Here is a 27,929-nt window from a genome sequence, read left to right on the forward strand (position 1 = left end):
GAAGTGGTTTAAAATCCTACAAGTAATTGCAGAATATATAGCTTTGTTAAGATTAATTCACATAACATGCAATTCACCCATTTAAGTGTGCAGTCCAGTGGTTTTTAGTGTACTTACTGAGTTGTGCAACCATCACGCGATTTTAGAATATTTTCATCACCCAAAGAAGAAACACCTGAACCGTGAGCAGTCACTCCTTGTTTCCACCCAATTCCCCCAGTCCTTAAACCACCACTAGTTTACTTACTGTCCCTATGCATTTGCCTACTCATCACATTTCGTATAAATTGAGTCATATAATATGTGATCTTCCCCGACTGGCTTCTTTCACTTAGCATAATATTTTCAGGGCTCATTCATGCTGTAGCATGTATTGCTATTTCATTCCATTTTATTGACAAATAATATATCATTGTATAGATATACCACATTTGTGTTTATCCATTTACCAGTTGATGAACATTTGGGTTGTTTATGCTCAAGCTATTATGAATAGTGATGTTGTGGACATTCATATACCAATTTTGGTGGATATGTTTTTATTTCTCTTGGGTATATAACCTGGAGTGGAATTGCTGGGTCGTATGGTAATGCTATATTTAGCACATTGAGGAAATGCCAGACTGTTTCCCAAAGAGGCCATACTTATACCAGCAGTGTATAATGGTTGGTTTCAATTTTTCCACATCCTTGCCAACACTTGTTAACATTTTCCTTTTTAAATTTTAGCAATCCTAGTAGATAGGAAGTGGCATTTCATTGTGGCTTTAATTTGCATTTCCCTGATGGCTAATGATGTTGAGCATCTTCTCATGTGATTATTGGCCATTTGTATATTTTATTTGGAGAAATGTCTATTCAGATCCTTTGCCCATTTTTTAAAGTTGAGTTTCTTTTATTGAGTTGTAAATATTCCTTATGTATGTAGATACAAATTATTTACTACATGTGATTTGCAAATATTTCCCCCTGTTCTGCCAGTTGTCTTTTCACTTTCTTGACAGTATACCTTAAAGAACAAACATTTTATTTGGTTAAGTCCAATTTATTTGTTTCTTTGGGCATTACTTGTGCTTTTGGTGTCTTATCTAATAAGGTTTTTGCCTAACTCAAAGTCAAGATTTACTCTTAAGTTTTCTTCTAAGAATTTTATATTTTTACCTCTTTTAGTTAGGTCTATTTTGAGTTAATTTTTTCGTAAATTTGAGTTAATTTTGTGTATCCTGTGATGAAGGGGCAGGTGAATATCCAGCTATCCCAGCAATACTTGTTGAAAAGACTATTCTTTCCCTGATTGAATTGTCTCCATACCCTTGTTAAAGTCAACTGACTATAAAAGTGAGGGTTACTTCATGGATTCCCTATTCTATTTCACTGACTTTTAGGTCTATACTTATACCAGCGTCACACTGTCTCAGTTACTGTAGCTTCATAATAAGGTTTGAAATTAGGAAGTGCGAGTCTTCCAACTTTGCTCTTCTTAAAGATTGGATTTAAGGTTACTTAGCCAAAACATCCTCTTATCAATTTAAGATTTCTGGTGTAGAGGGAGATTAAAAATAAAAACTTCCTTCAAATGGAAATTTGCTAGTAGATTGTAATTAAGCACTAATTTTTAAAAATAGCTAGACAAAGAGAAAGGAAAAGAGAAATTTGGAAGATGCATACTCTCTTGAGTGCAAGTGAGCGTTCAGAGCCAACAACTGAATTAGCAGTAGGACTCACAAGAACCGCAGAGTTTACAATTGACATATGTTCCTCTCCCATGCTGTATAACCAGATGAGAAAAATTATCCAGTGATTCTTGCCATTTTCATGCTATTTCTACTTCTGAATGTCTACATTTAATCATTCAAAAACCCTAGGAACATCTCTAATGAAAAAAAGTCAAAGTGATTGGATAGGTTTCCAAAAAGCAGACTTACTTTGTAAGAACAGATGACCCAACTAATTTTTTAAGAATTTTCTCTTTTGCATCTTCTTCTCTGGCTTTTTCACGAGTGTGTGATATTAAATCATAAGCAGTTTCCATTCGGAGCAGTTTATGGCTCACATCAGCACAGAGCGTAAGACCAGTTTCATATGGAAGAATGGAAGTAACATAGCCAGGCCAGATTTCCAATCTGCAAATAAGTTAGATGTGGGTGTCAAGATCCCAGCTCTGGACGTAAAGCCAGGTATTAGGGAACCTAAACTCACTGTCTAAAACTGATACTTTTAGAGTCAGTTTTAATCTCTTATTTTTAATAATCACTGGTCTTTTGAAGGACCTTCAAACAGAGATTTTTACCAGATGCGCTAGTTATAAGTAATACATCTTTGTTAAACCATTTTTATTATCATCTATGGGCTTAAACTATTATATATACTCATATGTGAGGATATATATGATATATACATATGTAAATTATATACACGTATACCAAGGAGTAATACATACACATAGACACAAGTGTTATGATTGACAATATTTTCAGAGAAATTACCCAAGTTTGAGATGATTATTTTGATTTTCTAACGTTTATACAACAACTGACAATCTTAAAGTTTATGCTTATCATGCTAGGATTTTTAGAGTAAATTTAAAATTTTAAGTTTCCATTTTAAATTGTAACTTCAATTGTAACTTAGTTGTTCAGTCATTGGATAGTATGTAAAAGATCACTTGTAAATCATACACCACTTCAAATGAGCAACTGTCTCAAAAGCTTCTATGATTATGTCTGCAGAATGTGAAACTTTCCACTTCATACAACACTTCATACATACCTATTCTTGTAGAACTCAGTCTTCTTACTTTTATTGTAATAGTTGCAACCAACTTGGTTCAAATCCATCTTCTCCAACATTCTAGAAATTGGAAGAATAGGTTTTGTTGAAAGTGCAGTGAATATTACTAAGCATTTGTTAACACACATAAGGATGCATTAGAGGGGAAAAAAATCTGTCAGTGATTTTGTTTATACTAACAACACAAAACATCTGATAATGACTGTTAATAACAAGTAAGTTACATTATTGAGGTGCATAATGAGGTTCATTTAACCTCAAATTTTCTCTTTCATAATATAAAACAGTATAACATGGAAAGGACATCAGTATGTCCTTCATTCCTAGAAATGAACTGAAATATCTTTTGCAGGCTACGTGTTCCAAGTTTTAATTTTGACTATTTGTTCATTACAGTGAATCTAGAACAGAAAACAAGTATATTTGCTCTAGAAAGAAATAAGCATGGATGTACAAAGTTGATGTCTGCTACTTCTTCTAGACAGGTTGCAGCCATGGGAAGTAGGGGTGGGCAGGGAGTAGAATATGGAGGAAATCCATGGAATTTGCACATGCCTAGCTGAGGCTCCAGTGTCATTTCATCTCAAAAGATTCTTCACCCTCTCAGTACGTGGGACTTGTCAAGAATACAAAATGCTAGAAGCAAATGGCTGTGTTCAGCATCACTGACACACAGTAAAACACAACTGAATCTCAAGCAAACAATGTTACTAACATACCTTCTAAAGAGAATGTTGTAATAGCATAGGCAATCTGGCGAGGTGGTCTGTAGTTCTCTGGAGAGCTCAAAGGTTATCTTCACAGGCTGGTTCTTCAACTTGCTGACCACTTCCTTTTTCTGAGATAAAGAAAAAAGGTCGCGTAGTTCTTCCAAGGAAACTAAGCTCCATTGTGTGACAAATCCATTGCGTGCTGTCCAACACAGCACAGTGGAAGGAGCAATCCTTCCCAGAAAAAGGCACATGCAGGTGGAAAATGTGATTTACAAGACAAAAGTAAAGAGTCAGAATTAAATATTTAAGTCAAAACTTTTTTTTACTTAAGCAAGCTCCTATAAATTATTTGGTTCCTTGATGTAGAAGTTTATAGGATAAAATAGGAAGTCCTTCTCCCAATGTTTTTTTCTGCTAAAGTTTTAGAGGGAACAAGAAATTTAAAAACTTACTCAAAACTTCTTTATCAGCATTTGAGACATATTGTACCATTAAAAAGGGTAAAAGATATATTTTTTACCTTTGTATTAAATTCAGTTTAAGCAGTGAAATGAGACACTAGAGAATATCAATGATAATCAAACATGGCATGTGGGTTTGTTACAGGTCCTATGGGCAAGGGATGTTCAGGATATCTCCACAAACTGTTGCACAGGAATAGTGGGAGTTTGGCTCTAATAGAGTGAAAAATGGGAGAGAAAGAGCAATGTCAGGAAAATGTAGAATATTACTTAACCGTTTCCCTAGTGAGTGAAGTAATAATAAAGAGCTTCCATCACATATACGACGATGTCCCAATAACTTTTCAAGTTCAGAGAGTAAAGCTTCACGTTTTCTTCCACCCTCTATGTCTGGCGTATAGATGACATTGTACTTGTATAAATTCCTGTGAGAACAAGACTTCAGCTGGACATGGTTTGAAAATAGCATTACTGGGCTACCTAGCATGCCTGAAAAATGGAGCCACGTGTTAATCCTGAAACAGAGTGGCTGATCAGACCCCAAACAATTTGGACACCACAATATTAAGAACCAAAGTTAGATCCAACCAGGAGATTGACAACAAACAACATAAGCAATTATATACACCTGGCATCCAGAATCCCTAACATCAATTTAGGTGAATCCTTATGCAAGCCCACATTTAGGAAGTTCAAGGATCAAGGTATTTAACGATAATAAAAATAACAAAAGAAAACCTTTGCCAAAAGCAGGGGATTGGGGGAGGGGAGCCACTGTATGTAATAATGTTTAGTTTTCTGAGTTTTTTAAAAATCTCAGCACAACCGAAGAACTGGGTCATTCTATCTTAAGTGGCTATAAAAGGAAGAGAGGAAAATGAAGAGTACATCCAGGACTCTTAAGTCTTTGTTTATGCAAAAGTGAATGTTATTACAAAAATGTGAGAAGGTGAGAGGGTACCTCCACTTAAGGTGATGGTATAAAGCATCATAGATAGTTAAACAACTCTATAACATTGTATTGTTAACAACCAGCATACCTTTTGTTGACTCTCTAACATGGCCTAATTTCTGCCGAGTATTCACCACGAAGTCTCGATAATCCCTGCCAACATCCCTCCTCTCCCTCAGTGAGGATTCCTGCAATCCAGATGCCAGTTGAAGTTCCTCTACATGTAAACAAGCATGAAACTTGTTAATTTACACAAAAAGGGAAATGTAAATAGAAAGGACAATATTACACCCCAGCTATTAAGAGTTAAGATTGTTTGAGGTAGAAAAGATATCAAAGGATCCAACATTATTTTAGCAATGGGTCATCAGAAAAGAAGAGTCTTGGAAGCTTTTCCCAACAAGTCCCCAGTCCACATCAGTGTTTGCCTTAGCACCTCATTCCTCCCTGCTCTAATATTTGTCTTGTTTCATCTGGTTTTGGTTCAGAATACAAGATTCTTCAACTGGAATATTGTTCAACATTAAAAAACGAAATCTATGGGCTTCCCTGGTGGCGAAGTGGTTAAGAATCTGCCTGCCAATGCAGGGGACACAGGTTCAAGCCCTGGTCCGGGAAGATCCCACATGCTGCGGAGCAACTAAGCCCGTGCACCACAACTACTGAGCCTGCGCTCTAGAGCCCACGAGCCACAATTACTGAGCCCACGTGCCACAACTACTGAAGCCCGCCTGCCTGGAGCCTGTGCTCTGCAACAAGAGAAGCCACCACAATGAGAAGCCCATGCACCGCAACGAAGAGTAGCCCCTGCTCGCCACAACTAGAGAAAGCCTGTGTGCGGCAATGAAGACCCAACGCAGCCAAAAATAAATAAATAAAAATAAATTAAAAAAAAAAGAAATCTTGCAATATGTAACAACATGAATGAACCTTGAGGACAGTCACAAAACGACAAATACTGCATAATTCCACTTATATATTGAAAATAGTCACACTCAGAAGCGGAGAGTAGAATGGTGGTTTTCAGGGAGTGGGACAGGGGAAATAGAGATTTGCTATTCAACAGGTGTAAAATTAGAGTTATGCAAGATAAGTTAGTTCTAGAGATCTGTAGTACAACATTGTGCCTATAGTTAATACTGTGCTGTACATTTAAAAATACAATAAGAGGGGCTTACCTGGTGGCGCAGTGGTTGAGAATCTGCCTGCTAATGCAGAGGACAGGGGTTCGGGCCCTGGTCTGGGAAGATCCCACATGCTGCGGAGCGACTGGGCCCATGAGCCACAATTGCTGAGCCTGCGTGTCTGGAGCCTGTGCTCCGCAACAAGAGAGGCCGCGATAGTGAGAGGCCCGCGCACCACGATGAAGAGTGGCCCCCCACTTGCCGCAACTGGAGAAAGCCCTCGCACAGAAATGAAGACCCAACATAGCCATAAAAAAAAAAAATACAATAAGCGGGTAGAACTCTATTGTTCTTACCACAATAAAAATTTTAAAAATGTTTTAAAAAGGTGGTTGGAGAATCAGATCTAAGGTTTCACTGCATTACCCAAATCCTTGGCAAATGACAACATCTGAGCCTGTGGGCTTACCTGTATAATGATAACCATTCACCTGTGAGGATAATATAATGTAGGTAAACATCTGAGGAACTGCTCAACCTTTCAGTATAGCGATTCACGAACCCAAGAAAAATCATGTTCCCTGAACTCCTAGTTAACTTATAGTTGTCATACCAATGCATTTTCTAAATCTGAAAAGCAATTACATTGAATTAGCTAATGAATAATGACCTCTATTTCTTTTTCCATAAGCCTTAAAATATAAGCGGAATAAAGCATTGATAGCCAGATAATTCACTGCAGGAGATAGTTGAGAGCTGTACATTCTTCCCATCCTGCCAAACATCACGGGAACACCGAGGCTGTCTAGAATTTTATCGCTGTTGCGTACTGTCACATATTAAACATCCTCTGCCCCTCACCAAATCTTTCTTCTTCCCTCTTTTTACCTGAAGGCTGAGGTGTTCCGTCTGCTCCTGTTGGTGGTCCAGCACCAGCCACGTGGCTATCATCCCACAGCTGCTTGAGTCTAGGCTGGATTTGATGAGGTTGCTGAGCCTGCAAGTTTTTGGAGATAAAAATAAAGAGTAATGTTATCCATATGTTCGACCGTCACCCAAAAATTATCATATGCCTGCCATGTGCCATGATGCCATGTATCGGAGCATAAAGCAAAGGAACTTCCTTGAAAATCTCATATTCCAGTGACAGAAAATAAATTGATGACTAACTTATATGGCATGAATATGATAATTGCTAGGGAAATGAAAAAAGTAGAACAAAGCCAAGTATGGAAAATTGGGAGTTATTGGGAAGGTGGGGTATGAAAGGGGCTGGTTGCATTAATTCATGGGGGACAAAGCAGAGCCTCAGTGCGAAGTTGACGCTGAAACAGACTCGGAGGCAGTGAATTAACAAGGTTACACAAGCCTCAGGTGGAGGAAAGAGCAAGCTCCTAAGGAAGAAAGGTTGAAGGGAGAGCAAGATGAACAAGGGAGGGAGAAGCAGGAGGACTCGGAGAGGTAGTGGGAGGGAGGCCATCTTAAGGAAATCTGTGACTCTGAGAAAATGGGAACTCTTACAGGCTGTGGGTTGAACGTGAGTCCAAGTTACTGGTTCTGTGCTGGGAACAGACTGAGGATGAGACCAGGGCAGAAGCAAGAAGACCAGTTAGGTGGCCATTTGTGGGGTCCAGCCAGGGATGCTGGTGGTTTGGCCCAGAGGGTAGTAATAGAGGGGATGAGAAATGATCAGAGACTGGATATTTTTTGAAAGTCAGGGACAACAGTATTTCCTGGTTGTTTATGTGAAGGGTTTGAGGTCAAGAGAGGGTGAATCCAAAGACTTTGGCCTAAACAACTGGAAGAAAGTCATCAGATGAAGTAGTTAGGAATTGTCTGGGAGGGCAAATCAGGAGCATGAGACATGCATGGGGATGTTTGTTTAGTGCAGGAGAGGGAACTTGTCCACATACCAGGTCGCACTTAAAGCCGTGATACTGATAAGATGACCAAGGGTGTGAGTGCCTGTACCAAGGAGAAGAGGCCCAAGGACTAGGTCCTGCGCATATGGACAGGACAGGAGGAGAACCCAGCCAAGGGAAGCTATAGCAGTGGCCAGTGAGGTTGGCGGAAAACCAAGGGTGTGCGGTGACCTGACCACCACATGGAAGGAGTTAATCAAGGAGAAAAGAGGGCTCAGCTATTCCAAGTAAAAGTGATAGGCAAGACCAAGGAGGACCTAGGACGGACCTGGGGATTTGACAAAGTGGAGGGTACTGGGGAAGCCTGATAAGAGCCATTTCAGTGGAGCAATGGGGAGAGCACCTGATGGGAGTGAAGGGACGAGGGCGATAAGGATTGGAGTTCAGAGTAGAGACAAGACTTCTTTGATGAGAAGCAAAGAGAAAGGAAGTAACTGTGAGGAAAGCAGATGCAGGAGAGGATTCTTGTTGGATGGGAGTCAACTCAGCTGGTTGTAGGCAGATGGGGATGATCTAGGACTCGGGAGATAGAAAGGAGAATTGCAGGAGAGATGCCAGGGGATAGAGAATTGGCTAAGGGGCCCAGGAGATTTTTCCTTTAGGTAGGAGCAGAGCCAGTGCCCTAGGGTCTCAGGTGAGGGGCCAAGGCCAGGATGTGGGGATTTGGTGAAGACAACATTGAAGTTCTGCTTTGATGCTTTATTTGTCTCAGTGACATAGGAGTTGATGTTAAAGGCTGAAAATTAAGACGGAGGAGGAGCAGGAGGAAGGGTTGAGGCTTGAGCAGGTGGGGGAGGAGAAGAAACAGGACCTGATGGGGTCATGTGACTGCCGGCCAGCACCGGGACCCATCAGAGGTCAAAGCAAGACCCCCTAAAGCATGCAAAGTAGATGTGGGATAAGAGAGACAGAAATGCATAGAGACAGCAGGGATAGCAAGTATTAAACAAGACTAAAAAAATCTATCCAACTCAGTCTGTTCAAACACTTGCCTGAAATTGTCCATTTTGAAATCACTCCCCAAAGAGGAGTCACTGGCTGAGACCAAGAGATGTAGATGACTTTCCATCCACTGGAGGTTGGAAGAAAGTCTGTTTGCATCTATGAAGATGCACATGAAAGGGAAGCGGTTTGTTTTAAACAGCAAAGACAAAGAATGACAGAAACCTGGAGGCAATTAACAGAAAGACTGATACAACAAATATCATTTACAAAAACAACCTCCAATAGTTAGCTTACATATCACTGCAAATCCACTTGTAGGGATCTGTGCCAGGGAGACAACTAGGCATGAGCCCAGGTTTGAGTCCAAAGACAGTCACAGCAGCTACAACTGAGTTATATTGGCCACAGCAGGGATTTAGTTCAAGTATTAAGTGCTAAGGACATAAGTTTCTGGAGTTCCAAGTGCACATCATTTGGTAAAGTCACTCAGCAGCAGGTTAATCCGCGGATGGCTGATGGGCGGGATCAGGCGGACCCAAGGGCAGGCAGAGCCACTCCCCCTCCCACCTTCCCATCCCACTGACACTCAGAGCATCTCAATTCGCCAGGTGCAGCTTAGAGTTGCCCACACCGGCAGCCGTAGAATCTGACTTTTCTTACGAGATGCATTAGTTCTCTCTCAGCAGGAGAGAACTCTAAACCTGAACTGTACTGACCCAGCAACGCATCTTTAGGAACATTAGGAAGCTCACTGCTGTGCCACATCTCACTGTGTCAACGAAGCTACGTGGTGGGTCGGTTCTGGGTACTTCAGGCATTCGGGAACCCCTAGCCACCTCAGGCTTAGCAGGCTCCACGGATGCTGGATTGCGCACTCTGCCTCGGGCTCGAACCCTGGCCCTGCCGGTCATTGCTGTCCTGAAGGCGATGACCCTGAAGGGGAGAGGCCCTTAAAAAACATGGTTTTGTTAAACATCTCTGTGTAGTTGCCTGGGAACTTTTTTTTTAACTATGACTTCAAATAAAGCATCAGGTTACTAGCGACACACGTTTTCCAATCACACCAACAAGAGGGACTGCCCCTAAATTGTCAGAGCAGTGTCCTGTAGTAAAAGACAGGGGACCTGGGAAGATACTCATGGGAATTTAAGAAAATTGTTGATTATGTTTCTTTTCCACACACAGATTCACGAGACATTATGGTCAAAGTGCTTGCTAGTACGAGTCAGGTGTGTACTGGATTCTTCTTACCTACTAGGCATCCCCATATCCCCATAGCACAGTGAGGAGCCCGGGTGTCCCCTAGACTTTCTCTAACACACACACACACACACACACACACACACACACACACACACACACACACACACCCCTACCTCTGAACTGCTACTCCACCCACCTATCTCCAGTCTTGGTCCTCCGGACTCAGCCCACACAGCTCACCTACCTTCCTTCCTCTTCTGGAATTAGGAAGATCTGTGCATGATGCACCTACAGTTTTGTGCCTTCGGGTCCCTCTCCTCCAGCCCCACAGCGTCTGAGCGCCGATTTCTGCAGGGTTAGAGGTGCAAAGCTCCTTTCTAAAAGGGTTAGCCCTTCCCAGGACACAACCCTGTGCCCCCAAAGCAGTCACCAAGCAGGGGTGGGATTGGAGGGAGGACTAGCCTGGCTGCTTTGTGGGATGTGCCTCACCCGGAGCAGGGCAGGTGCCGGGTGCAAGCCCACCTCAATTTCATTTTCAACCCTGCTGCCCAGCCTCTTCCGGCACCGCCTCCATCCTGGCCCAAATGCGGCCAACTGTAAGCTGCACCAACTCTAAACTGCACCTGGCGAATTAAGAGATGCTCTGAGTGTCAGTGGGATGGGAAGGTGGGAGGGGGAGTGGCTCTGCCTGCCCTTGGGTCCGCCTGATCCCGCCCATCAGCCATCCGCGGATTAACCTGCTGCTGAGTGACTTTACCAAATGATGTGCACTTGGAACTCCAGAAACTTATGTCCTTAGCACTTAATACTTGAACTAAATCCCTGCTGTGGCCAATATAACTCAGTTGTAGCTGCTGTGACTGTCTTTGGACTCAAACCTGGGCTCATGCCTAGTTGTCTCCCTGGCACAGATCCCTACAAGTGGATTTGCAGTGATATGTAAGCTAACTATTGGAGGTTGTTTTTGTAAATGATATTTGTTGTATCAGTCTTTCTGTTAATTGCCTCCAGGTTTCTGTCATTCTTTGGCTTTGCTGTTTAAAAATTTTCTTAAATCACTAATTCTTTTAATATTTTTACAGTTGCATTGTTTTGCATTTATATCCTTGATGCACACTGAATACCAATTTTAATTATGAAAAAGATAGTCATCTGACATTTGGATAATCCTCACCTTACTCACTGCTTTGAAATTCCATTGTTATCCTACAGAAACCTGTGTGCACGCCCAGCTCTAAATATTAACTCAGTTCTACACTGTCCAGGGTGCTCCAGTAACAATATTTTGTTTGCTCTATCTTGAAATGATTAAAGACTAAAAAAGCCTGAATGTGCTAAGTGCTCAGAAATTCCTGGCTGTTCCTTTAAATGTATTTTTTCAAATGAACTTTAGAATCGTTGCATTGAGTTCTAGACTATAACAAATTCTGTTGTCCTGTTAATTTGAGGTTGTATTGAACTTAGACGTTGATTTAGTTCCCCCAAGTTGCAGAGTCCTCACTAAGATTTCCCTGGAATATCCTTGTGTTCCTAAGTGATTTCAAGGAAGATGCCTGTGAGTGTTCAGGGTACTGCCATAGAAACCCGCCCTGGGTGCCTTCTGGGTAGTGAGCATGCCTATTGTGTGTTCTGGTTTAAGATTCCGGCTTGTCTGGTGGAGGGTAACTCAGGAGAGAGGGTGCAGGGAAAAGAGAAGATGATGAGAGGAGAAAACTCTGGAATGTTGGATTGGATGAGACGTTTCCAGACATCATTTGTGGACACAGTCCAGTATTCAGGTGTAGCAGGTTTTTAGTAAATATTTCCTGAACCTGCATTAAGTCACATCTGGAATGTGTCTTTCCCTGAGTACCCACCTCTTCATGGTATTTGGGACTCATAACTAATGGCCACACCTGTAACGGAGCAGGACCCTTTGGGGGCCTTCCTGGGACAGACCTGCCCCCCATATCCTCTGCTTTAGCTCTTAAGTACCTAGATAATAGTATCTGGTGCACATTTCCTGAGTTGTTTTTCAGATGCTAAACCCACCCCACCAAGTGGAAGAAATTAACTACTTGGTGACCATGAGCTCTTAGCCTCCAGACCTACTGGAGCCTGAGGATGAATGATGTTAACCCTTGTGACACTGCCCTGTTACTGTTAGCTAATTAAGTTCTCTGGACCCTGCTTGGGCCCCAGCCTGGCCAAAGTTCTCTGCCTCATTGGGGGAGGGTTCTTTTTCCATTTGTGTTAGAGTAGGCTGTTGACTGGGAAAAAAATGCACAACCTAAAAGTTGAGAATTATGTTTTATTTGGTGGACTGAGGACTTCAAGCCCTGGAGGCAGCCTCTCAGCTAGCTCTGGGGGACTGCTCCGAAGAGACAAGGGAGGAGCCAGGATATACAGGAGTTTTTGCAACAAAAACCAGGCAGTCGGAACATCAAAAGATTACTGTTAATTAAAGGAAACCAGACCTCTCAAGTTAATGAATTTAGCTCTTTTCTATATATAGGAATATGCAAGAGTCCGGGCTCATTGTAATCATTCCTTTGATATGAAACTTAGCTATCTAGAGCTGGTATCCTGTTCTTTCCCATCCTGAGCCCCCTGCCGGTGCACCTTTGGGGTGGCTGCAGTGGCTGAGGGCGTGGCAACAGGCAACCCGTTTGTTTCCATCCTGAGTTCCCTCAGGGCTCACTGGGGTGGGAGTGGGGGTGGGGTGGGGGGCAGCTGTAATGGCTTATGGCGGCACCATTTTCATCACAAGGTGGATAAGGAAACTGAAGCTGAGACTGACACAGCACAAACTTTATTCCTTGGCCAAAGAATGGGGAAGCGGGAACTAAGTTCACAGATCAACTTCTCGCCCACCTGGGGAGAGTGATTCAATTTGAAAGAGTAAAGACAAAGGGAGGAGGAGTGAAGCTAATGACAGGGAGGCATATGCATTATTCTACCAGGGAAGGGGCAGGGCTTTTTCCGAGGGAGTGGGGTGCCACCCCCTTTTCATCCTCCTTTTGGTCCTTAACCTCTGGCCCTGGCCGCTGGTAGGTGTGTGTCATTTAATATGCTAATGTAGTAAAACCAGCATATAATGAGGCTCAGAGGCTGCTGGAGGTCAGATTCCAGGCATCTTGGTCCCAGCTGGTTCCATCTGTTTTTTTTGTTTGTTTGTTTGTTTGCAGCTTTCTTTCTTATCTCTGGACCTTTAACTTAAAGATTTATGTTAACTCCTGCTAAAGGTAAGGGGGTTGGAGGTTTGTGAACAAACACCTGGGTCAGCTCTGGCAACATTACCTCACCATCAACCAATCAGAGAATTGTGCACGAGCTGACCACACACCCTGGGACGCCTCTCCCTCACCTTGCATTTAAAACTGTGTTGCTGAAACTTGTGGGGAGTTCGGGTGTTTTGAGCACTAGCTGCCCTGGACTCCTTGCTTGGTGCCCTGAAATAAATGCTGCACTTCCCTTCACAACCTGGTGTCAGTAGATTGGCTTTACTGCATGCTGGTGAGCAGACCTAAGTTATATAATTATGCAAGTGGTTTTTTCTGCTTAACCATTTTTCAAAGCCAGTAACAGAGCTCCTTCATGCTTTTGAATAGCTGCATAATATTCAATGTACTATTATTTGCTTACCTATGCCCCGGGTGATGGAAATTTGGGTTGCTCACATTTTTTTCCACTAGAAATCTTTCTACAATGAAAATTCTCATGCATATATTTTTTCCTATGTGTACCACGTTCTGAAAATAAATTATGTGTAGGCATGTATGTTCATCTAAACCTAGAAAAGATGTTAAACCATATACACCTGAAACTTTCAACAAGAGATATCTCTAGGAGAGGCACCAGTGGGGACCATTAGTGTTATGGACATAACCTAGCTGTGCAATTATAAAAAAAAATCCGAGGATGATACATTTTTAGCAGGACTGGAAAGTACACGGTCCATGTTAGAGCAAGAATTCAAGGAGCCTGAAGAAAAGAGTTTTTGCAAAGAAATTGGATTTAGCATAAGAAATGCTATGATTAAGAACTTATGACTAAAAAAAAAGTTATGACTGAGAACCATAAACAAAATGAAAAGACAACCTATGGAATGGGAGAAAATATTTGCAAGAGCTTTATTTCCAAAATGTACAAACAACTCATACAACTCAACAACAAAAAAACAACCCAATTGAAAAATGGGCAGAAGACCTAAATAGACATTTCTCCAAAGAAGACATACAGATAGCCAATAGGCACATGAAAAGGTGCTCACTTTGTTATAAAGCAGAAACTAGCACACCATTGTAAAGCAATTATACTCTAATAAAGGTGTTTAAAAAAAAATGAAAAGATGCTTAACGTCACTAATTATTAGAGAAATGCAAATCAAAACTACAATACGATGAGGTACCACCTCATACCAGTCAGAATGGCCATCATTAAAAAATCTACAAATAACAAATGCTGAAGAGGGTGTAGAGAAAAGGGAACCCACCTACACTGTTGGTTGGAATGTATTAATAAGTTGGTGCAGCCACTATGGAAAACAGTATGGAGGTTCCTCAGAAAACTAAAAATAGAATTACCATATGATCCAGCAGTCCTGCTCCTAGGCATATATCTGGACAAAACTATAATTCAAAAAGATAAATGTACCCCTGTGTTCATAGCAGCACTATTCACAATAGCCAAGACATGGAAACAACCTAAATGTCCATTGGCAGATGAATGGATAAAGAAGATGTGGCACATATATACAATGGAATACTACTCAGCCATAAAAAAGAATGAAATAATGCCATTTGCAGCAATATGGATGCAACTAGAATTATCATACTAAGTGAAGTAAGTCAGAAAGTGAAGGACAAATACCATATTATATCACTTATATGTGTAATCTAAAATGCAGCACAAATGAACCTATCTATGAAACAGAAACAGACTCACAGACGGAGAACAAACTTGTGGTTGCCAAGGGGAAGGGCGGTGAGGGAAGGATGGACAGAGTTTGGGGTTAGTAGTTGCAAAATATTACATGTAGAATGGATAAACAACAAGGTCCTGCTGTATAGCATAGGGAACTATATTCAATATCCTGTGATAAACCATAATGGAAAAGAATATAAAAAAGAATGTATATATGTATAACTGAATCACTCTGCTGCACAGCAGAAATTAACATTGTAAATCAGCTATACTTCAATAAAAAATAAATTTAAAAAAAGCTATGACTGAAAATCTTGGAAATAAGGCGAACACATATGCTTGTTATGTCAGTAACAACCAAGGAAGCCAATTACAAGTTCTAGTAAAATAAGTCTGTGCAAGAAAGTCATGGGCCAAATAGGAGGCCAATTAAAATGAGGCATGACTTTGAGCCTGTGATGGGTTATAAATTTAGAAAACCATTTGATACTTGGATGGAACAATTTCCTTAGAATGACCCAGGACTGGTATTTCATTGTGTCCAATGGAATATTATTCTATTGTGTGTGTGTGTGTGTGTGTGTGTGTGTGTGTGTGTGTGTGTGTGTATAACATTTTCTTTATCCATGCGTCTGATGATGGAGATAATATAAGTTGCTTCTATGGATTAGCTGTAGTGATTGATGCTGCTATGAACATGGGTGTACAAATATCTCTTTGAGATCTTGCTTTCAATTAATTTGGGTATACACCCAGAAGTGAAGTTGCTGAGTCATGTGGTAATTCTATTTTAAATTTTTTAGTAACCACCACACTGTTTTCCATAGTGGCTGCAGCATTTTACATTCCCACCAACAGTGCACAAAGTTTCCAATTTCTCCACATCCTCACCAACACTTGTCTTTTGTTTCTTTGATAGTAACCATTCTGATGGATGTGAGGTGGCACCTCCTTGTAGTTTTGATTTGCATTTCACTAATGATTAGTAATGTTGAGCATCTTTTCACATGCTTGTTGACCATTTGTATACACTTTTGAAAACATGTTTATTCAACTCCTTTGCCCATTTTTGAATGGTGACATTAGTTTTTTGTTATTGGATTATAAGAGTTCCTTATATATCCTGAGTAGTAACCTCTTATGAATGATTTGCAAATATTGTCTCCCATCCCTTGGGTTACCTTTTTCAGTCTGTTGATTGTGTCCTTTGATGCACATAAGTTTTTAATTTTGATGTAGTCATTTATCTATTTTTATTTTGTTGCCTGTGCTTTTGGTGTCACGTCCAAGAAATCATTGCCAAACCCAATGTCATGTAGCTTTTGCCCTGTATTCTTCTTTGAGTTTTTTTTTTTTTTTTTCTTCTTTGAGTTTTATAGGTTTAGCTCTTAACGTTTAGATATTTGATCAGTTTTGAATTAACTTTTGTATATGGCATAAAGTGAGAATCCAACTTTATTTATAATTCCATGAATATTTGTGGCTTTTCTCCTTATTTCTCCCTCAGCCTTGGCCATTACACAAGGTTCCCACTCACTGCCCGTGTGGATGCCTCCTCCGAAGCAGCTTGTCTGTACCTGGGACGAAGAGCCACTAGGTGGCGCTGTTGTCACTCGTGAGTATCGGCGACGATAAATCTACACTAGCCTCTGTAGCAAGGGCTTTAATTTACATAGGTTAAATCATTTAATCCTCACAATGACCCGGAGAAGGAGACAGGCACAGAGAGGCAAAGTTGCTTACCCAAAGTCACACAGCTAGGAAGCATCAGAGACAAGATTCAAATCCATAAGCCAGGGGCAGAAGGTTTCTACAGTGAAATTGTCAGTGTACAAACAACAGCTGTCCCTGCCCGGGAAAGGCCTTGTTTTTTTTTAGGTCTGAAATTAGGTCCTTCCTATCCTTTAGGTGTTAAGATGGTTTTTCTTTTCATTTTTTAATTTATTTATTATTTTTGGCTGCGTTGGGTCTTCGTTGCTGCCCGCGGGCTTTCTATAGTTGCGGAGAGCGGGGGGCTACTCTTCGTTGCGGTGTGGGGGCTTCTCATCACGGTGGCTTCTCTTGTTGTGGAGCACGGGCTCTAGGCGTGCGGGCTTCAGTAGTCGTGGCACACGGGCTCAGTAGTTGTGGTTCGCGGGCTCTAGAGCTCAGGCTCAGTAGTTGTGGCACACGGGCTTAGTTGCTCCGCGGCATGTGGGATCTTCCCAGACCAGGGCTCGAACCCGTGTCCCCTGCATTGGCAGGTGAATTCTTAACCACTGCGCCACCAGGGAAGTCCCGGTTTTTCTTTTATGAAATGATGGAGACAGTGGATGTGTGGTGGTTTTTTGCGTCCTTAATAACCAGAATTAAAAATTTCCAGGAATTCCCTGGTGCTCCAGTGGTTAGGACTCCGCGCTTTCACTGCTGAGGGCACAGGTTCAATCCCTCGTCTGGGAACTAAGATTTTGCAAGCCACGTAGCACAGCCAGAAAAAAAAATTTTTCCTATCCAATACATATTCCCCTGCAATTTTCAGGCCCCAAATATGCAAGATCAGGGACCATTTCCCTTAATGAACAAGCTATGGTGTTCAGTTAGGAAATTCAAGTGTGTACAACAATTCTGTTGGTCACCCAGTCCAAGTGGAATACAATCAGTAATGTGGCACATATATTTATAAATGCACCAAACAATGAGAAATATAACAAAAAATTTTTTGTATCATACCCAAAGCAATAATTTATGAAGAGGAAGAGATAAATTTCAAACAGAATCAATGATTAGGCTCTTGGATTATTTGATAATCAAGTTAAGAAGAGGAGTAAACCCTAACATATTGAAGGTCTATACAAATTTCTGACCAGTTTCACAAGAAATCAGGATAACAGAAAACTATAGGTTTTCATTATAGGTTATTAGCATTTTTTATGTATATTTATTTTTTACCTTTTAAAAAAAATTATATTTCATTTACAGTGTTGGGTTAGTTTCAGGTGTACAGCAAAGTGATTCAGTTATACATACATATATATGTTTTTTTCAGATTGTTTTCCATCTATGTGGAAAGAAAAACAGGCCTTTTTGAATCAGGAGTTTGTGACAAACCACAGCAAGGCATTCATGTGGCATTAAGACATTTAAAAAAATTCATCCTGTAGGTGGATAGTTGTGGCCTCCTCAATATCACTGTGGGATTCCTCTTCTAAATGACAGTAAAACCACTTTTGTACACCACCACCCATATGTGCAAGTGTAAGGCCATCTTCCTAGGAATAATTGCTCAATTTGAGTTTAATTTCCTTACCATTTGTTTTCCTGATTTCACAGGGTTACCCCTTTAAGCCTCCAAAAATCACATTAACTGGATCCTTTTTTTTTTTTAAACATCTTTATTGGAGTAGAATTGCTTTACAATGGTGTGTTAGTTTCTGCTTTATAACAAAGTGAATCAGCTATACATATACATATATCCCCATATCTCCTCCCTCTTGCGCCTCCCTCCCACCTTCCCTATCCCACCCTCTAGGTGGTCACAAAGCACTGAGCTGATCTCCCTGTGCTATGTGGCTGCTTCCCACTAGCTATCTGTTTTACATTTGGTAGTGTATATATGTCCATGCCACTCTCTCACTTCATCCCAGCTTACCCTTCCCCTGCCCCATGTCCTCAAGTCTATTCTCTATGTTCCAAAATATAGTAGAGGGAGGAACACTCCCAAACTCATTCTACGAGGCCACCATCACCCTGATACCAAAACCAGACAAAGATGTCACAAAGAAAGAAAACTAAAGGCCAATATCACTGATGAGCATAGATGCAAAAATCCTCAACAAATACTAGCAAACAGAATCCAACAGCACATTAAAAGGATCATACATCATGATCAAGTGGGGTTTATCCTAGGAATGCAAGGATTCTTCAATATACGCAAATCAATCAATGTGATAAACCATATTAACAAATTGAAGGAGAAAAACCATATGATTATCTCTATTGAGATAATATTGATTACCTATTGAGATGCAGAAAAAGCTTTTGACAAAATTCAACACCCATTTATAATAAAAAAAACCCTCCAGAAAGTAGGCACAGAGTGAACTTACCTTGACATAATAAAGGCCATATATGACAAACCCACAGCCAACATCGTTCTCAATGGTGAAAAACTGAAACCATTTCCTCTAAGATCAGGACGAGACAAGGCTGCTCCTAACAAAGGCTCTGATGCTAATCCTAACTAAGGCCTGACACTACTGCTAACTCAGGCCATGGCACTAATCCTATCTCAGGCCCTGACACTGTCCCTAACTAAGGACCTGACACTACTCCTAACATAGGCCCTGACACGATAACTAACAAAGGCTCTGATGCTACTCCTAACTAAGGCCCTGACACTGTCCGTAAGTAAGGCCTTGACACTACTACTAACTCAGGACCTGATACTGTCCCTGTCTAAGGCCCTGACAGTACACCTAACTCTGGCCATGACACTGACCCTAACTAAAGCCTTGACACTGCTCCTAACTCAGGCCCTGACACTGTCCCTAACTAAGGCCCTGACACTACTCCTAACTCAGCCCCTGACACGATTCCTAACATAGGCTCTGACGCTAGTCGTAACTAAGGCCCTGACACTGTCCCTAACTAAGGCCTTGACACTACTGCTAACTAAGGCCCTGACACTACTCCTAACTCAGGCCCTGCTAGTCCTAACAGGGCTTTGAGAAGGATAGGTGTTAGCTCTTCTCTAAATGTTTGATAGAATTCACCTGTGAAGCCATTTGGTCCTGGGCTTTTGTTTGTTGGAGATTTTTAATCACAGTCTCAATTTCAGTGCTTGTGATTAGTCTGTTTATATTTTCTATTTCGTCCTGGTTCAGTCTCAGAAGGTTGTGCTTTTCTAAGAATTTGTCCATTTCTTCCAGGTTGTCCATCTTATTGGCATACAGTTGCTTGTAGTAATCTCTCATGATCCTTTGTATTTCTGCAGTGTCCGAGGTTACTTCTCCTTTTTCATTTCTAATTCTATTGATTTGAGTCTTCTCCCTTTTTTTCTTGATGAGTCTGGCTAATGGTTTATCAATTTTGTTTATCTTCTCAAAGAACCAGCTTTTAGTTTTATTGATCTTTGCTATTGTTTCCTTCATTTCCTTTTCATTTATTTCTGATCTGATCTTTATGATTTCTTTCCGTCTGCTAACTTTGGGGGTTTTTTTGTTCTTCTTTCTCTAATTGCTTTAGGTGTAAGGTTAGGTTGTTTATTTGAGATGTTTTTTGTTTCTTGAGGTAGGATTGTATTGCTACAAACTTCCCTCTTAGAACTGCTTTTGCTGCATCCCGTAGGTTTTGGGTCATCGTGTTTTCATTGTCATTTGTTTCTAGGTATTTTTTGATATCCTCTTTGATTTCTTCAGTTATCTCTTGGTTATTAAGTAGTGTATTATTTAGCTTCCATGTGTTTGTATTTTTTACAGATTTTTTCCTGTTATTGATATCTAGTCTCATAGCGTTGTGGTCGGAAAAGATACTTGATATGATTTCAATTTTCTTAAATTTACCAAGGCTTGATTTGTGACCCAAGATATGATCTATCCTGGAGAATGTTCCATGAGCACTTGAGAAGAAAGTGTATTCTGTTGTTTTTGGATGGAATGTCCTGTAAATGTCAATTAAGTCCATCTTGTTTAATGTATCATTTAAAGCTTGTGTTTCCTTATGTATTTTCATTTTGGATGATCTGTCCATTGGTGAAAGTGGGATGTTAAAAGTCCCCTACTATGATTGTGTTGCTGTCGATTTCCCCTTTTATGGCTGTTAGCATTTGCCTTATGTATTGAGGTGCTCCTGTGTTGTAACTTGATCTTTTAAGGCCCACGTAGCTTCCCCAGATTGTCTTTTGAGCTTCAAAATTAAGTTGTTGAGAGAACTCTTCCAACCCAGGAATTCTTAAGAACTCCCTATTTCCTATGGGATAATGGGCGGGGGGCTCACCTAAAAATAAGCCATGAAGGAGGTGCACCCAAGTGTCACTGCTGTGGTTCCCTGGTGAGCAGATTATTGTTCATGTGATGGTTCTTCTTTTGTTTTTTGTTTGTTTGTTTGTTTGTTGGTTTTTTTTTGCAGATCTGCCCCAGATATGAGCTGCCCCTTTGCAGCACTCAGCATTACAGCAGAAGTGAATGGGTCCCTGAGAACTACAAGCTGTTATGGGGGAAGCGTGGCCTGAACACCTGGGGCACCCCTCACCAAAACACCTCCATAGTGACCACAGGACCCGGCACTAAGAATAACCCTGTGTTTGCAGGCACGATTGCCCCTGCCTTAAGTCAGAACCTGGAGGTGCTCCAAGGCAGAGCCCTCTTGTTGCAAGTAGGGAGCCCGGTGACACCAAAGGCAAAGCTATGCTGAGATGTAGGCTCTGGCCTTTGCTACCGGTGGTCCTGCTTCTGCCGAGGGCACAGTGAGGAGCAGCCTTGTCATTAGGGTCCCCTCATCACCTGCCCAGGCTCTTTTGGACACAGAACTGTCAGGCCATCACCCAGCTCACTTTCCTCTGGTTCAGGATCCACACTTCCGGAGTCTAGGAAGCAAAAGCCGACCTGAAAGAACAGTTTGCTTGAGAAGCAGCCAGAGCTTGGGTTCCTGTATCCTGGACCTTGCTTCTGCTCTGTCTTCGTTTCTTTTATAATTTTTAAAAATTAATTAATTAATTAATTTATTTTTGGCTGCGTTGGGTCTTTGTTGCTGTGCACAGGCTTTCTCTAGTTGTGGAGTGCGGGGGCTACTCTTTGTTGCGGTGCGCAGGCTTCTCATTGCAATGCTTTCTCTTGTTGTGGAGCACGGGCTCTAGGTGCTCGGGCTTCAGTAGCTGTGTCATGCAGTCTTCAGTAGTTGTGATTCGCGGGCTGTAGAGCACAGGCTCTGTAGTTTTGGCGCACGGGCTTAGTTGCTCCGCAGCATGTGGGATCTTCCCGGACGAGGGCTCGAACCCGTGTCTCCTGCATTGGCAGGCAGATTCTTAACCACTGCACCACCAGGGAAGCCCTCTGTCTTCGTTTCTAACACAAATTTATCTCTCATTTGTGCATTCCTCCAGGAAACTGGAAACCCAAGACCTTGAAGGGAGTGTGAAGAGAAGGGGGCAGAATGAGGGCAAGCAGAAGATACCTCGTGCCCAGATCTTGGTTTCTAATGCCACACTCCAAAAGAAGAAACTAAGGCTTCCTGGAGAAGTAGCTGATTCACAAGGAGGCAAGATTCACAAAACAGGCCGGTACTTGCAATTCCTACTGAGACCCTACCCCATCATCTTTATTATTATCATTATTATTTTCTATTTTGTGAAAAGGTAACATATGTTCATAATAATTTTTTAAAAAGCACACTGCTGGAGGGACTTCCCTGGTGGTCCAGTGATTAAGACTCCATGCTCTCAATGCAGGGGGCACAGGCACGGGTTCAATCCCTGGTTGGGGAACTAAGATCCCACATGCCACGTGGTGCGGCCAAAAAAAACCCAAAACGTACTGCTGGAAAGAGCACACAATTCAAAGTAAGTCTCCTTCCCATACATTAGTAAAGGGAGAAAGACCCATCGGCAAAGAGAACGGAGCCACACACAGCAAGAGAAAATCAATAACCTTCACACAGCCAGAGATGCTATTCGGCTTGTCCTTTTTTTCTGTCAAATCCGCCCCGCATATCTTCCATCAATTTAAGTGACTCAGAGTGAGTGTCTTTCCTGTCCCAAGAGCCTTGACTGAGATCTGCTTTAGCAGCTCGATGACATAATTTTATCACTTTGGTAAATTAGCGATCATATGTACTTACATGGCATGTATACCAAGAGTCTCCATAAACACGATGTCATTTGATTCTTATCTTCACAGGTGCACTGGGAGATAGATAGACAAGTAGAATTAACACCTCTCCCATTTTATAGATGAGAAAAATGACGCTTAGAGGATAAGGAATGATGTTCAGAAGGCAATGCCTGTGGCACAGGAACCAGGACATCCTGGAGCCCTCAGAGACCATCTGGAACACTTTTCTCTCCCACCTTCTCTAGGCCTCACTCATAGGCACACTCCTGAGCCACATAGTCTTCGTTCTGCTTCAGTAGCAATGTTCACACCAAATAACTTCAGCCCTCTGGCTACAGCTGATTGGAGCAGATAGGGCCACCTGACCCAGGATAGAGTCAGTTCATTGGCTAGGCTAAACCAATCAGATTTTGAAGTTTGGAGACTGGAGACGGATTTTTTTATAAATTTATTTATTTATTTTTGGCTGTGTTGGGTCTTTGTTGCTGAGTGTGGGCTTTCTCTAGTTGCGGCGAGCTGGGGCTACTCTTCGTGGCGGTGTGTGGGCTTCTCATTGCAGTGGCTTCTCTTGTTGCGGAGCACAGGCTCTAGGCATGTGAGCTTCAGTAGTTGTGGCACGTGGGCTCAGTAGTTGTGGCTCGTGGGCTCAGTAGTTGTGGCACGAGGGCTCAGTAGTTGTGGCTCTTGGGCTCTAGAGCACAGGCTCAGAAGTTGTGGCGCATGGGCTTAGTTGCTCCGCGGCATGTGGGATCTTCTTAGACCAGGGCTTGAACCGATGTCCCCTGCATTGGCAGGTGGATTCTTAACCACTACGCCACCAGGGAAGTCCCTAGAGACTATTATTTCTTGAGCATTTTCTGTATGCCAGGAATATAGCAGTTGGCATCCATTTCATTCTTACAACAAGCTTATATTGATCGTTATTGCCCCCATCTTATAAATGAGGAAACTGAAGTTCAGGAAGGTTAAGGGACATGATCAAGGTCACACAGCTGGCAAGTAGCTGAGTTGAAATTCAGTCTTGTGTATGTCTGACCAGAGACTGTGGTCTTAACCAGTATGTGGTGCTGCCTCCCTGAGTGGACCCCAGAGCTTTCTCAGCCACCCCACTTTCGATACCCCAGTATTCAACTTACTGACCAACATGTAATTCCCCAAATGTATCATACTGGCTGTCACCTCTGAACCCTGCATGTGTTATTCCTTCTGCTTTTCATGCCCTGGATCTGTCACCTCCTAACAGCCAGACCTTGGGCTTTGTTACTCCATCTCATTGACCTCAGTTTCCTTGTGCGTAGAATGGGAAACAATGATTGTAACCTTTACCTCGTAAGGACAATATGAGGATCAAGTGATGACTGTGAAACCACTTTATAAACTTTGGCAATACTCCCCCAAACTGTCTACAGATTAGTACAATCCTTAGGGAAAATCCCAACACCATTTTTGCAGAAATGAAAAAACTGATCCAAAAATTCATATGGAATATCAAGAGTCCCCAAATAGTCAAAACAATCTTTAAAAAGAACAAAATTGGTAGATTCACACTTCCTTACAGTTATCAAAACTGAGGTGCTGGAACAAGGATAGTTATACAGATCAGCTGAATAAAATTGGGGGCCCAGAAAGGATACCATACACCTATGATCAACTGGTTTTCAAGAGGCTGCCAAGACCATTCAATGGAGAAACAATAGTTTCTTTTTTTTTTTAATTGGAGTATAGTTGATTTACAATGTTGTGTTACTTTCTGCTGTACAGCACAGTGAATCAGTTATACATATACATATATCCACTCTTTTTTAGATTCTTTTCCCATATAGGTCATTACATAGTATTGAGTACAGTTCCCTGTGCTATACAGTAGGTCCTTATTACTTATCTATTTTATATATAGTAGTGTGTATACGTCAAGCCCAATCTCCCAATTTATCCCTCCCCCCACACTCCCCACTGCTAACCATAAGATTGTTTTCTACATTTGTAACTCTATTTCTGTTTTGTAAATAAGTTCATTTGTACCATTTTTTTAAATTCCACATATAAGTGATATCATACGATATTTGTCTTCTTTGTCTGACTTACTTCACTCAGTATGACAATCTCTAGGTCCATCCATGTTGCTGCAAATGGCATTATTTCGTTTGTTTTTATGGCTGAGTAATATTCCATTGTGTATATGTACCACATCTTCTTTATCCATTCCTCTCTTGATGGACATTTAGGTTGCTTCCATGTCCTGGCTATTGTAAATAGTGCTGCAGTGAACACTGGGGTGCATATATCTTTTTGAACTATGGTTTTCTCTGGATATATGTCCAGGAGTGGGATTGCTGGATCATATGGTAGCTTTATTTTTAGTAACAATAGTTTCTTGAAAAAAGGGTACTGGGACAACTGGATATCCACATGCAAATGAAGTTGGACCCTTACCTCACACCATATATAAAACTTAACTCAAAATGGATTGGAGACTTAAATATAAGAGCTGTACCTATAAAACTCTTAGAAGAAAACATAGGGGCAAATAGGCATAACCTTGGTTTTGGATATGGTTTCTTAGATATGGCATCAAAATCACAAGCAACAGGGACTTCCCTGGTGGTCCAGTGGTTAAGACTCCATGCTTCCAATGCTGGGGGCACAGGTTCGATCCTTGGTTGGGGAACTAAAATCCCACATGCCCTGTGGAGTGGACAAAAAAAAATTTTTTTTAATCACAAGCAACAAAAGAAAAAATACATAAATTGGACTTTATAAAAATTTAAAACTTTTTTTGCACTATCTCAATAGGCTGCTATCAAGAAAGAGAAAAGATAGCCCACAGAACGGAAGAAAATATTTGCAAGCCATATATGTAATAAGAGTCTAGTATCCAGAATACATAAAGAATTCATACAGCTCACAAACAAAAAGACAATTCAATTTAAAATGAGCAAAAGACTAGAATAAAACTTCTCCAAAGAAGTTATACAAATGGCTCACAAGCATATGAAAAGATGTTCAACACCATTAGTCATTAGGGAAATGCAAATCAAAATCACAATCAGATACCACTTCACACCCACTAGGATGACTATAATTTTTAAAAATGAAAATAAGTTTTGGCAAGGATGTGAAAAAATTGAAATCCTTGTACGTTGCTGGTAGGAATACAAAATGGTACAGTCACTATGGAAAAGAATATGGAGATTCCTCAAAACGTTAAGCATAGAATGACCATGTGACCCATGTCTTAGTCAGTTTGGACTGTTATAACAAAATACCATAGACTAGGTGGCTTATAAACAACAGAAATTTATTTCTCACAGTTCTGAAGACCAGAAAGTCCAAGATCGAGGCACTGACAAATTCAGTGTCTGGTGAGAGCCCACTTCCTAATTCATAGATGGCTATCTTCTTGCTGTGTCTTCACGTGGTGGAAGGGGCCAAAGAGCTCTCTGGGGTCTCTTATAAGGGCACTAATCTCATTCATGAGGGTTCCATCCCCCTGACCTAATCACCTTCAAAAGGTCCTACCTCCAAATACTGTCACACTGGGGATTAGGTGTCAACATATAAATTTGAGGGGAACATCAACACTCAGTCTACAGCACCCAGCAATTACACTCCAAGTTAAATAAAAATATTTGTCCACATAAAATCTTGTACACCGAAGTATACAGCACTATCCATAGCAGCATTATTCACAACAGCCAAAAGGTGGAAACAATCCAAATGTCCATCCACTAATGAATGGAGAAACAAAATGTGGTATGTCCATAAAATGGAAATTCTTAAGCCATAAAAAGGAATGAAGTACTGATACATGCTACAACATAGATGAATCTCAAAAATATGGTATGTCAAAGAAGTTGGACACAAGGCTACCTACTGGGTCATTTAACTTACATGAAATCTCCAGAACAGGCAAACTGATAGGTACAAAAAGCAGATTAGTGGTTGCCAAAGGTTGGGGGAAGCGGGAAATGTGGAGTGACTGCTTAATGGGTACAGGGTTTCCTTTTGAGATGAAGAAGTGTTCTGGAACTAGAGAGTGGTGATGGCTTCATCACACTGTGAATGTACTAAATGCCACTGAATTGTCCACTTTAAAATGGTTAGAATGGTGAATGTTATGTGACTGTTACCACAGTAAATTAAAAAGGCTTGCTGATGGATAGAATGTGGGATGAGAAGGTAAGAAGGAAATCAAGACTCTCCTGGGTTTTTTTAGGGAGTTACGGACTGGAGGAGCCTTAAGTACTCACTGTGTTACAGTCTCCACCACATCCATTCTCTTCTTTGTCTAGGCATGCTCATTCCCACTCCAGGGGCTTTGCACCTGCTCTTCCATGTGCCTGGAATGATCTAGGTGTATATTTATTGACATAGAGAGATGTTCATTTTTAAATGAAAAAGCAGGTCACTTTTTTTTACAAATGTTCATGGAAACAGATGAACACATTACATAGAATAATTTTATCAGCAAGGTGTTTTCAACTGCAAGTAAGAGAAAACTCTAGGTCAATGACTTCACAATAGGGTCATGCCGTTGTGCCAGTAATCAGTGTATTGCTTTTCAACTCCAAATTCTTTCTTCCATAGTGAATGGAAGTGTTCAGGGGTCTTTGGCCATAAGCCACAGAAGCTGACTTTGGCTAACTTAAGCAGAAGGCAATAAATTGGAAGAAAAACGGGCATTCCCCGAGTCCAAGTGAGGCTCCTCCATAATAATCAAGACTGCATTAAGATTGTCTTTTCGGGTTCGAGCCCTGGTCTGGGAAGATCCCACATGCCGCGGAGCAACTGGGCCCGTGAGCCACAACTACTGAGCCTGCACGTCTGGAGCCTGTGCTCCGCAACAAGAGAGGCCGCGATAGTGAGAGGCCCGCGCACCGCGATGAAGAGTGGCCCCCGCTTGCCACAACTAGAGAAAGCCCTCGCACAGAAACGAAGACCCAACACAGCCATAAAAAATAAATAAATAAATTTATTTATTTAAAAAAAAAAAATTCTTTTATACTGAGCACGATGCTGAGTTTTCTCAGTAGAGGGCGCTAAAGAGACACTGCAGGAGAAACAGGCCTTTCTCACTGGTTCCCGCAGCTGCACCAATGGTCAGCAGCA

The 27,929-nt window shown here is 41.4% G+C and overlaps 1 protein-coding gene across 4 annotated transcripts in view; it reads left to right on the plus strand.

Moving 5' to 3' along the window:
• Nucleotides 1-27,929, plus strand: part of SGSM1 (small G protein signaling modulator 1) — a 175,996-nt gene that overhangs the window by 63,040 nt on the left and 85,027 nt on the right. For 2 of the 4 annotated variants that reach the window (XM_082354435.1, XM_082354437.1), the window contains exons 5-6: nucleotides 16,523-16,630; nucleotides 22,094-22,270. In XM_082354435.1, the coding sequence (XP_082210561.1) occupies nucleotides 16,523-16,630; nucleotides 22,094-22,270 (285 nt within the window). The remainder of the gene's footprint in view (nucleotides 1-16,522; nucleotides 16,631-22,093; nucleotides 22,271-27,929) is intronic. The other 2 variants (XM_082354436.1, XM_082354438.1) reach the window with 1 other exon arrangement.

The sequence above is a fragment of the Balaenoptera borealis genome (genome assembly GCF_965194805.1).
Source record: "Balaenoptera borealis genome assembly, chromosome: 14".
NCBI classification, from domain to species: domain Eukaryota; kingdom Metazoa; phylum Chordata; class Mammalia; order Artiodactyla; family Balaenopteridae; genus Balaenoptera; species Balaenoptera borealis.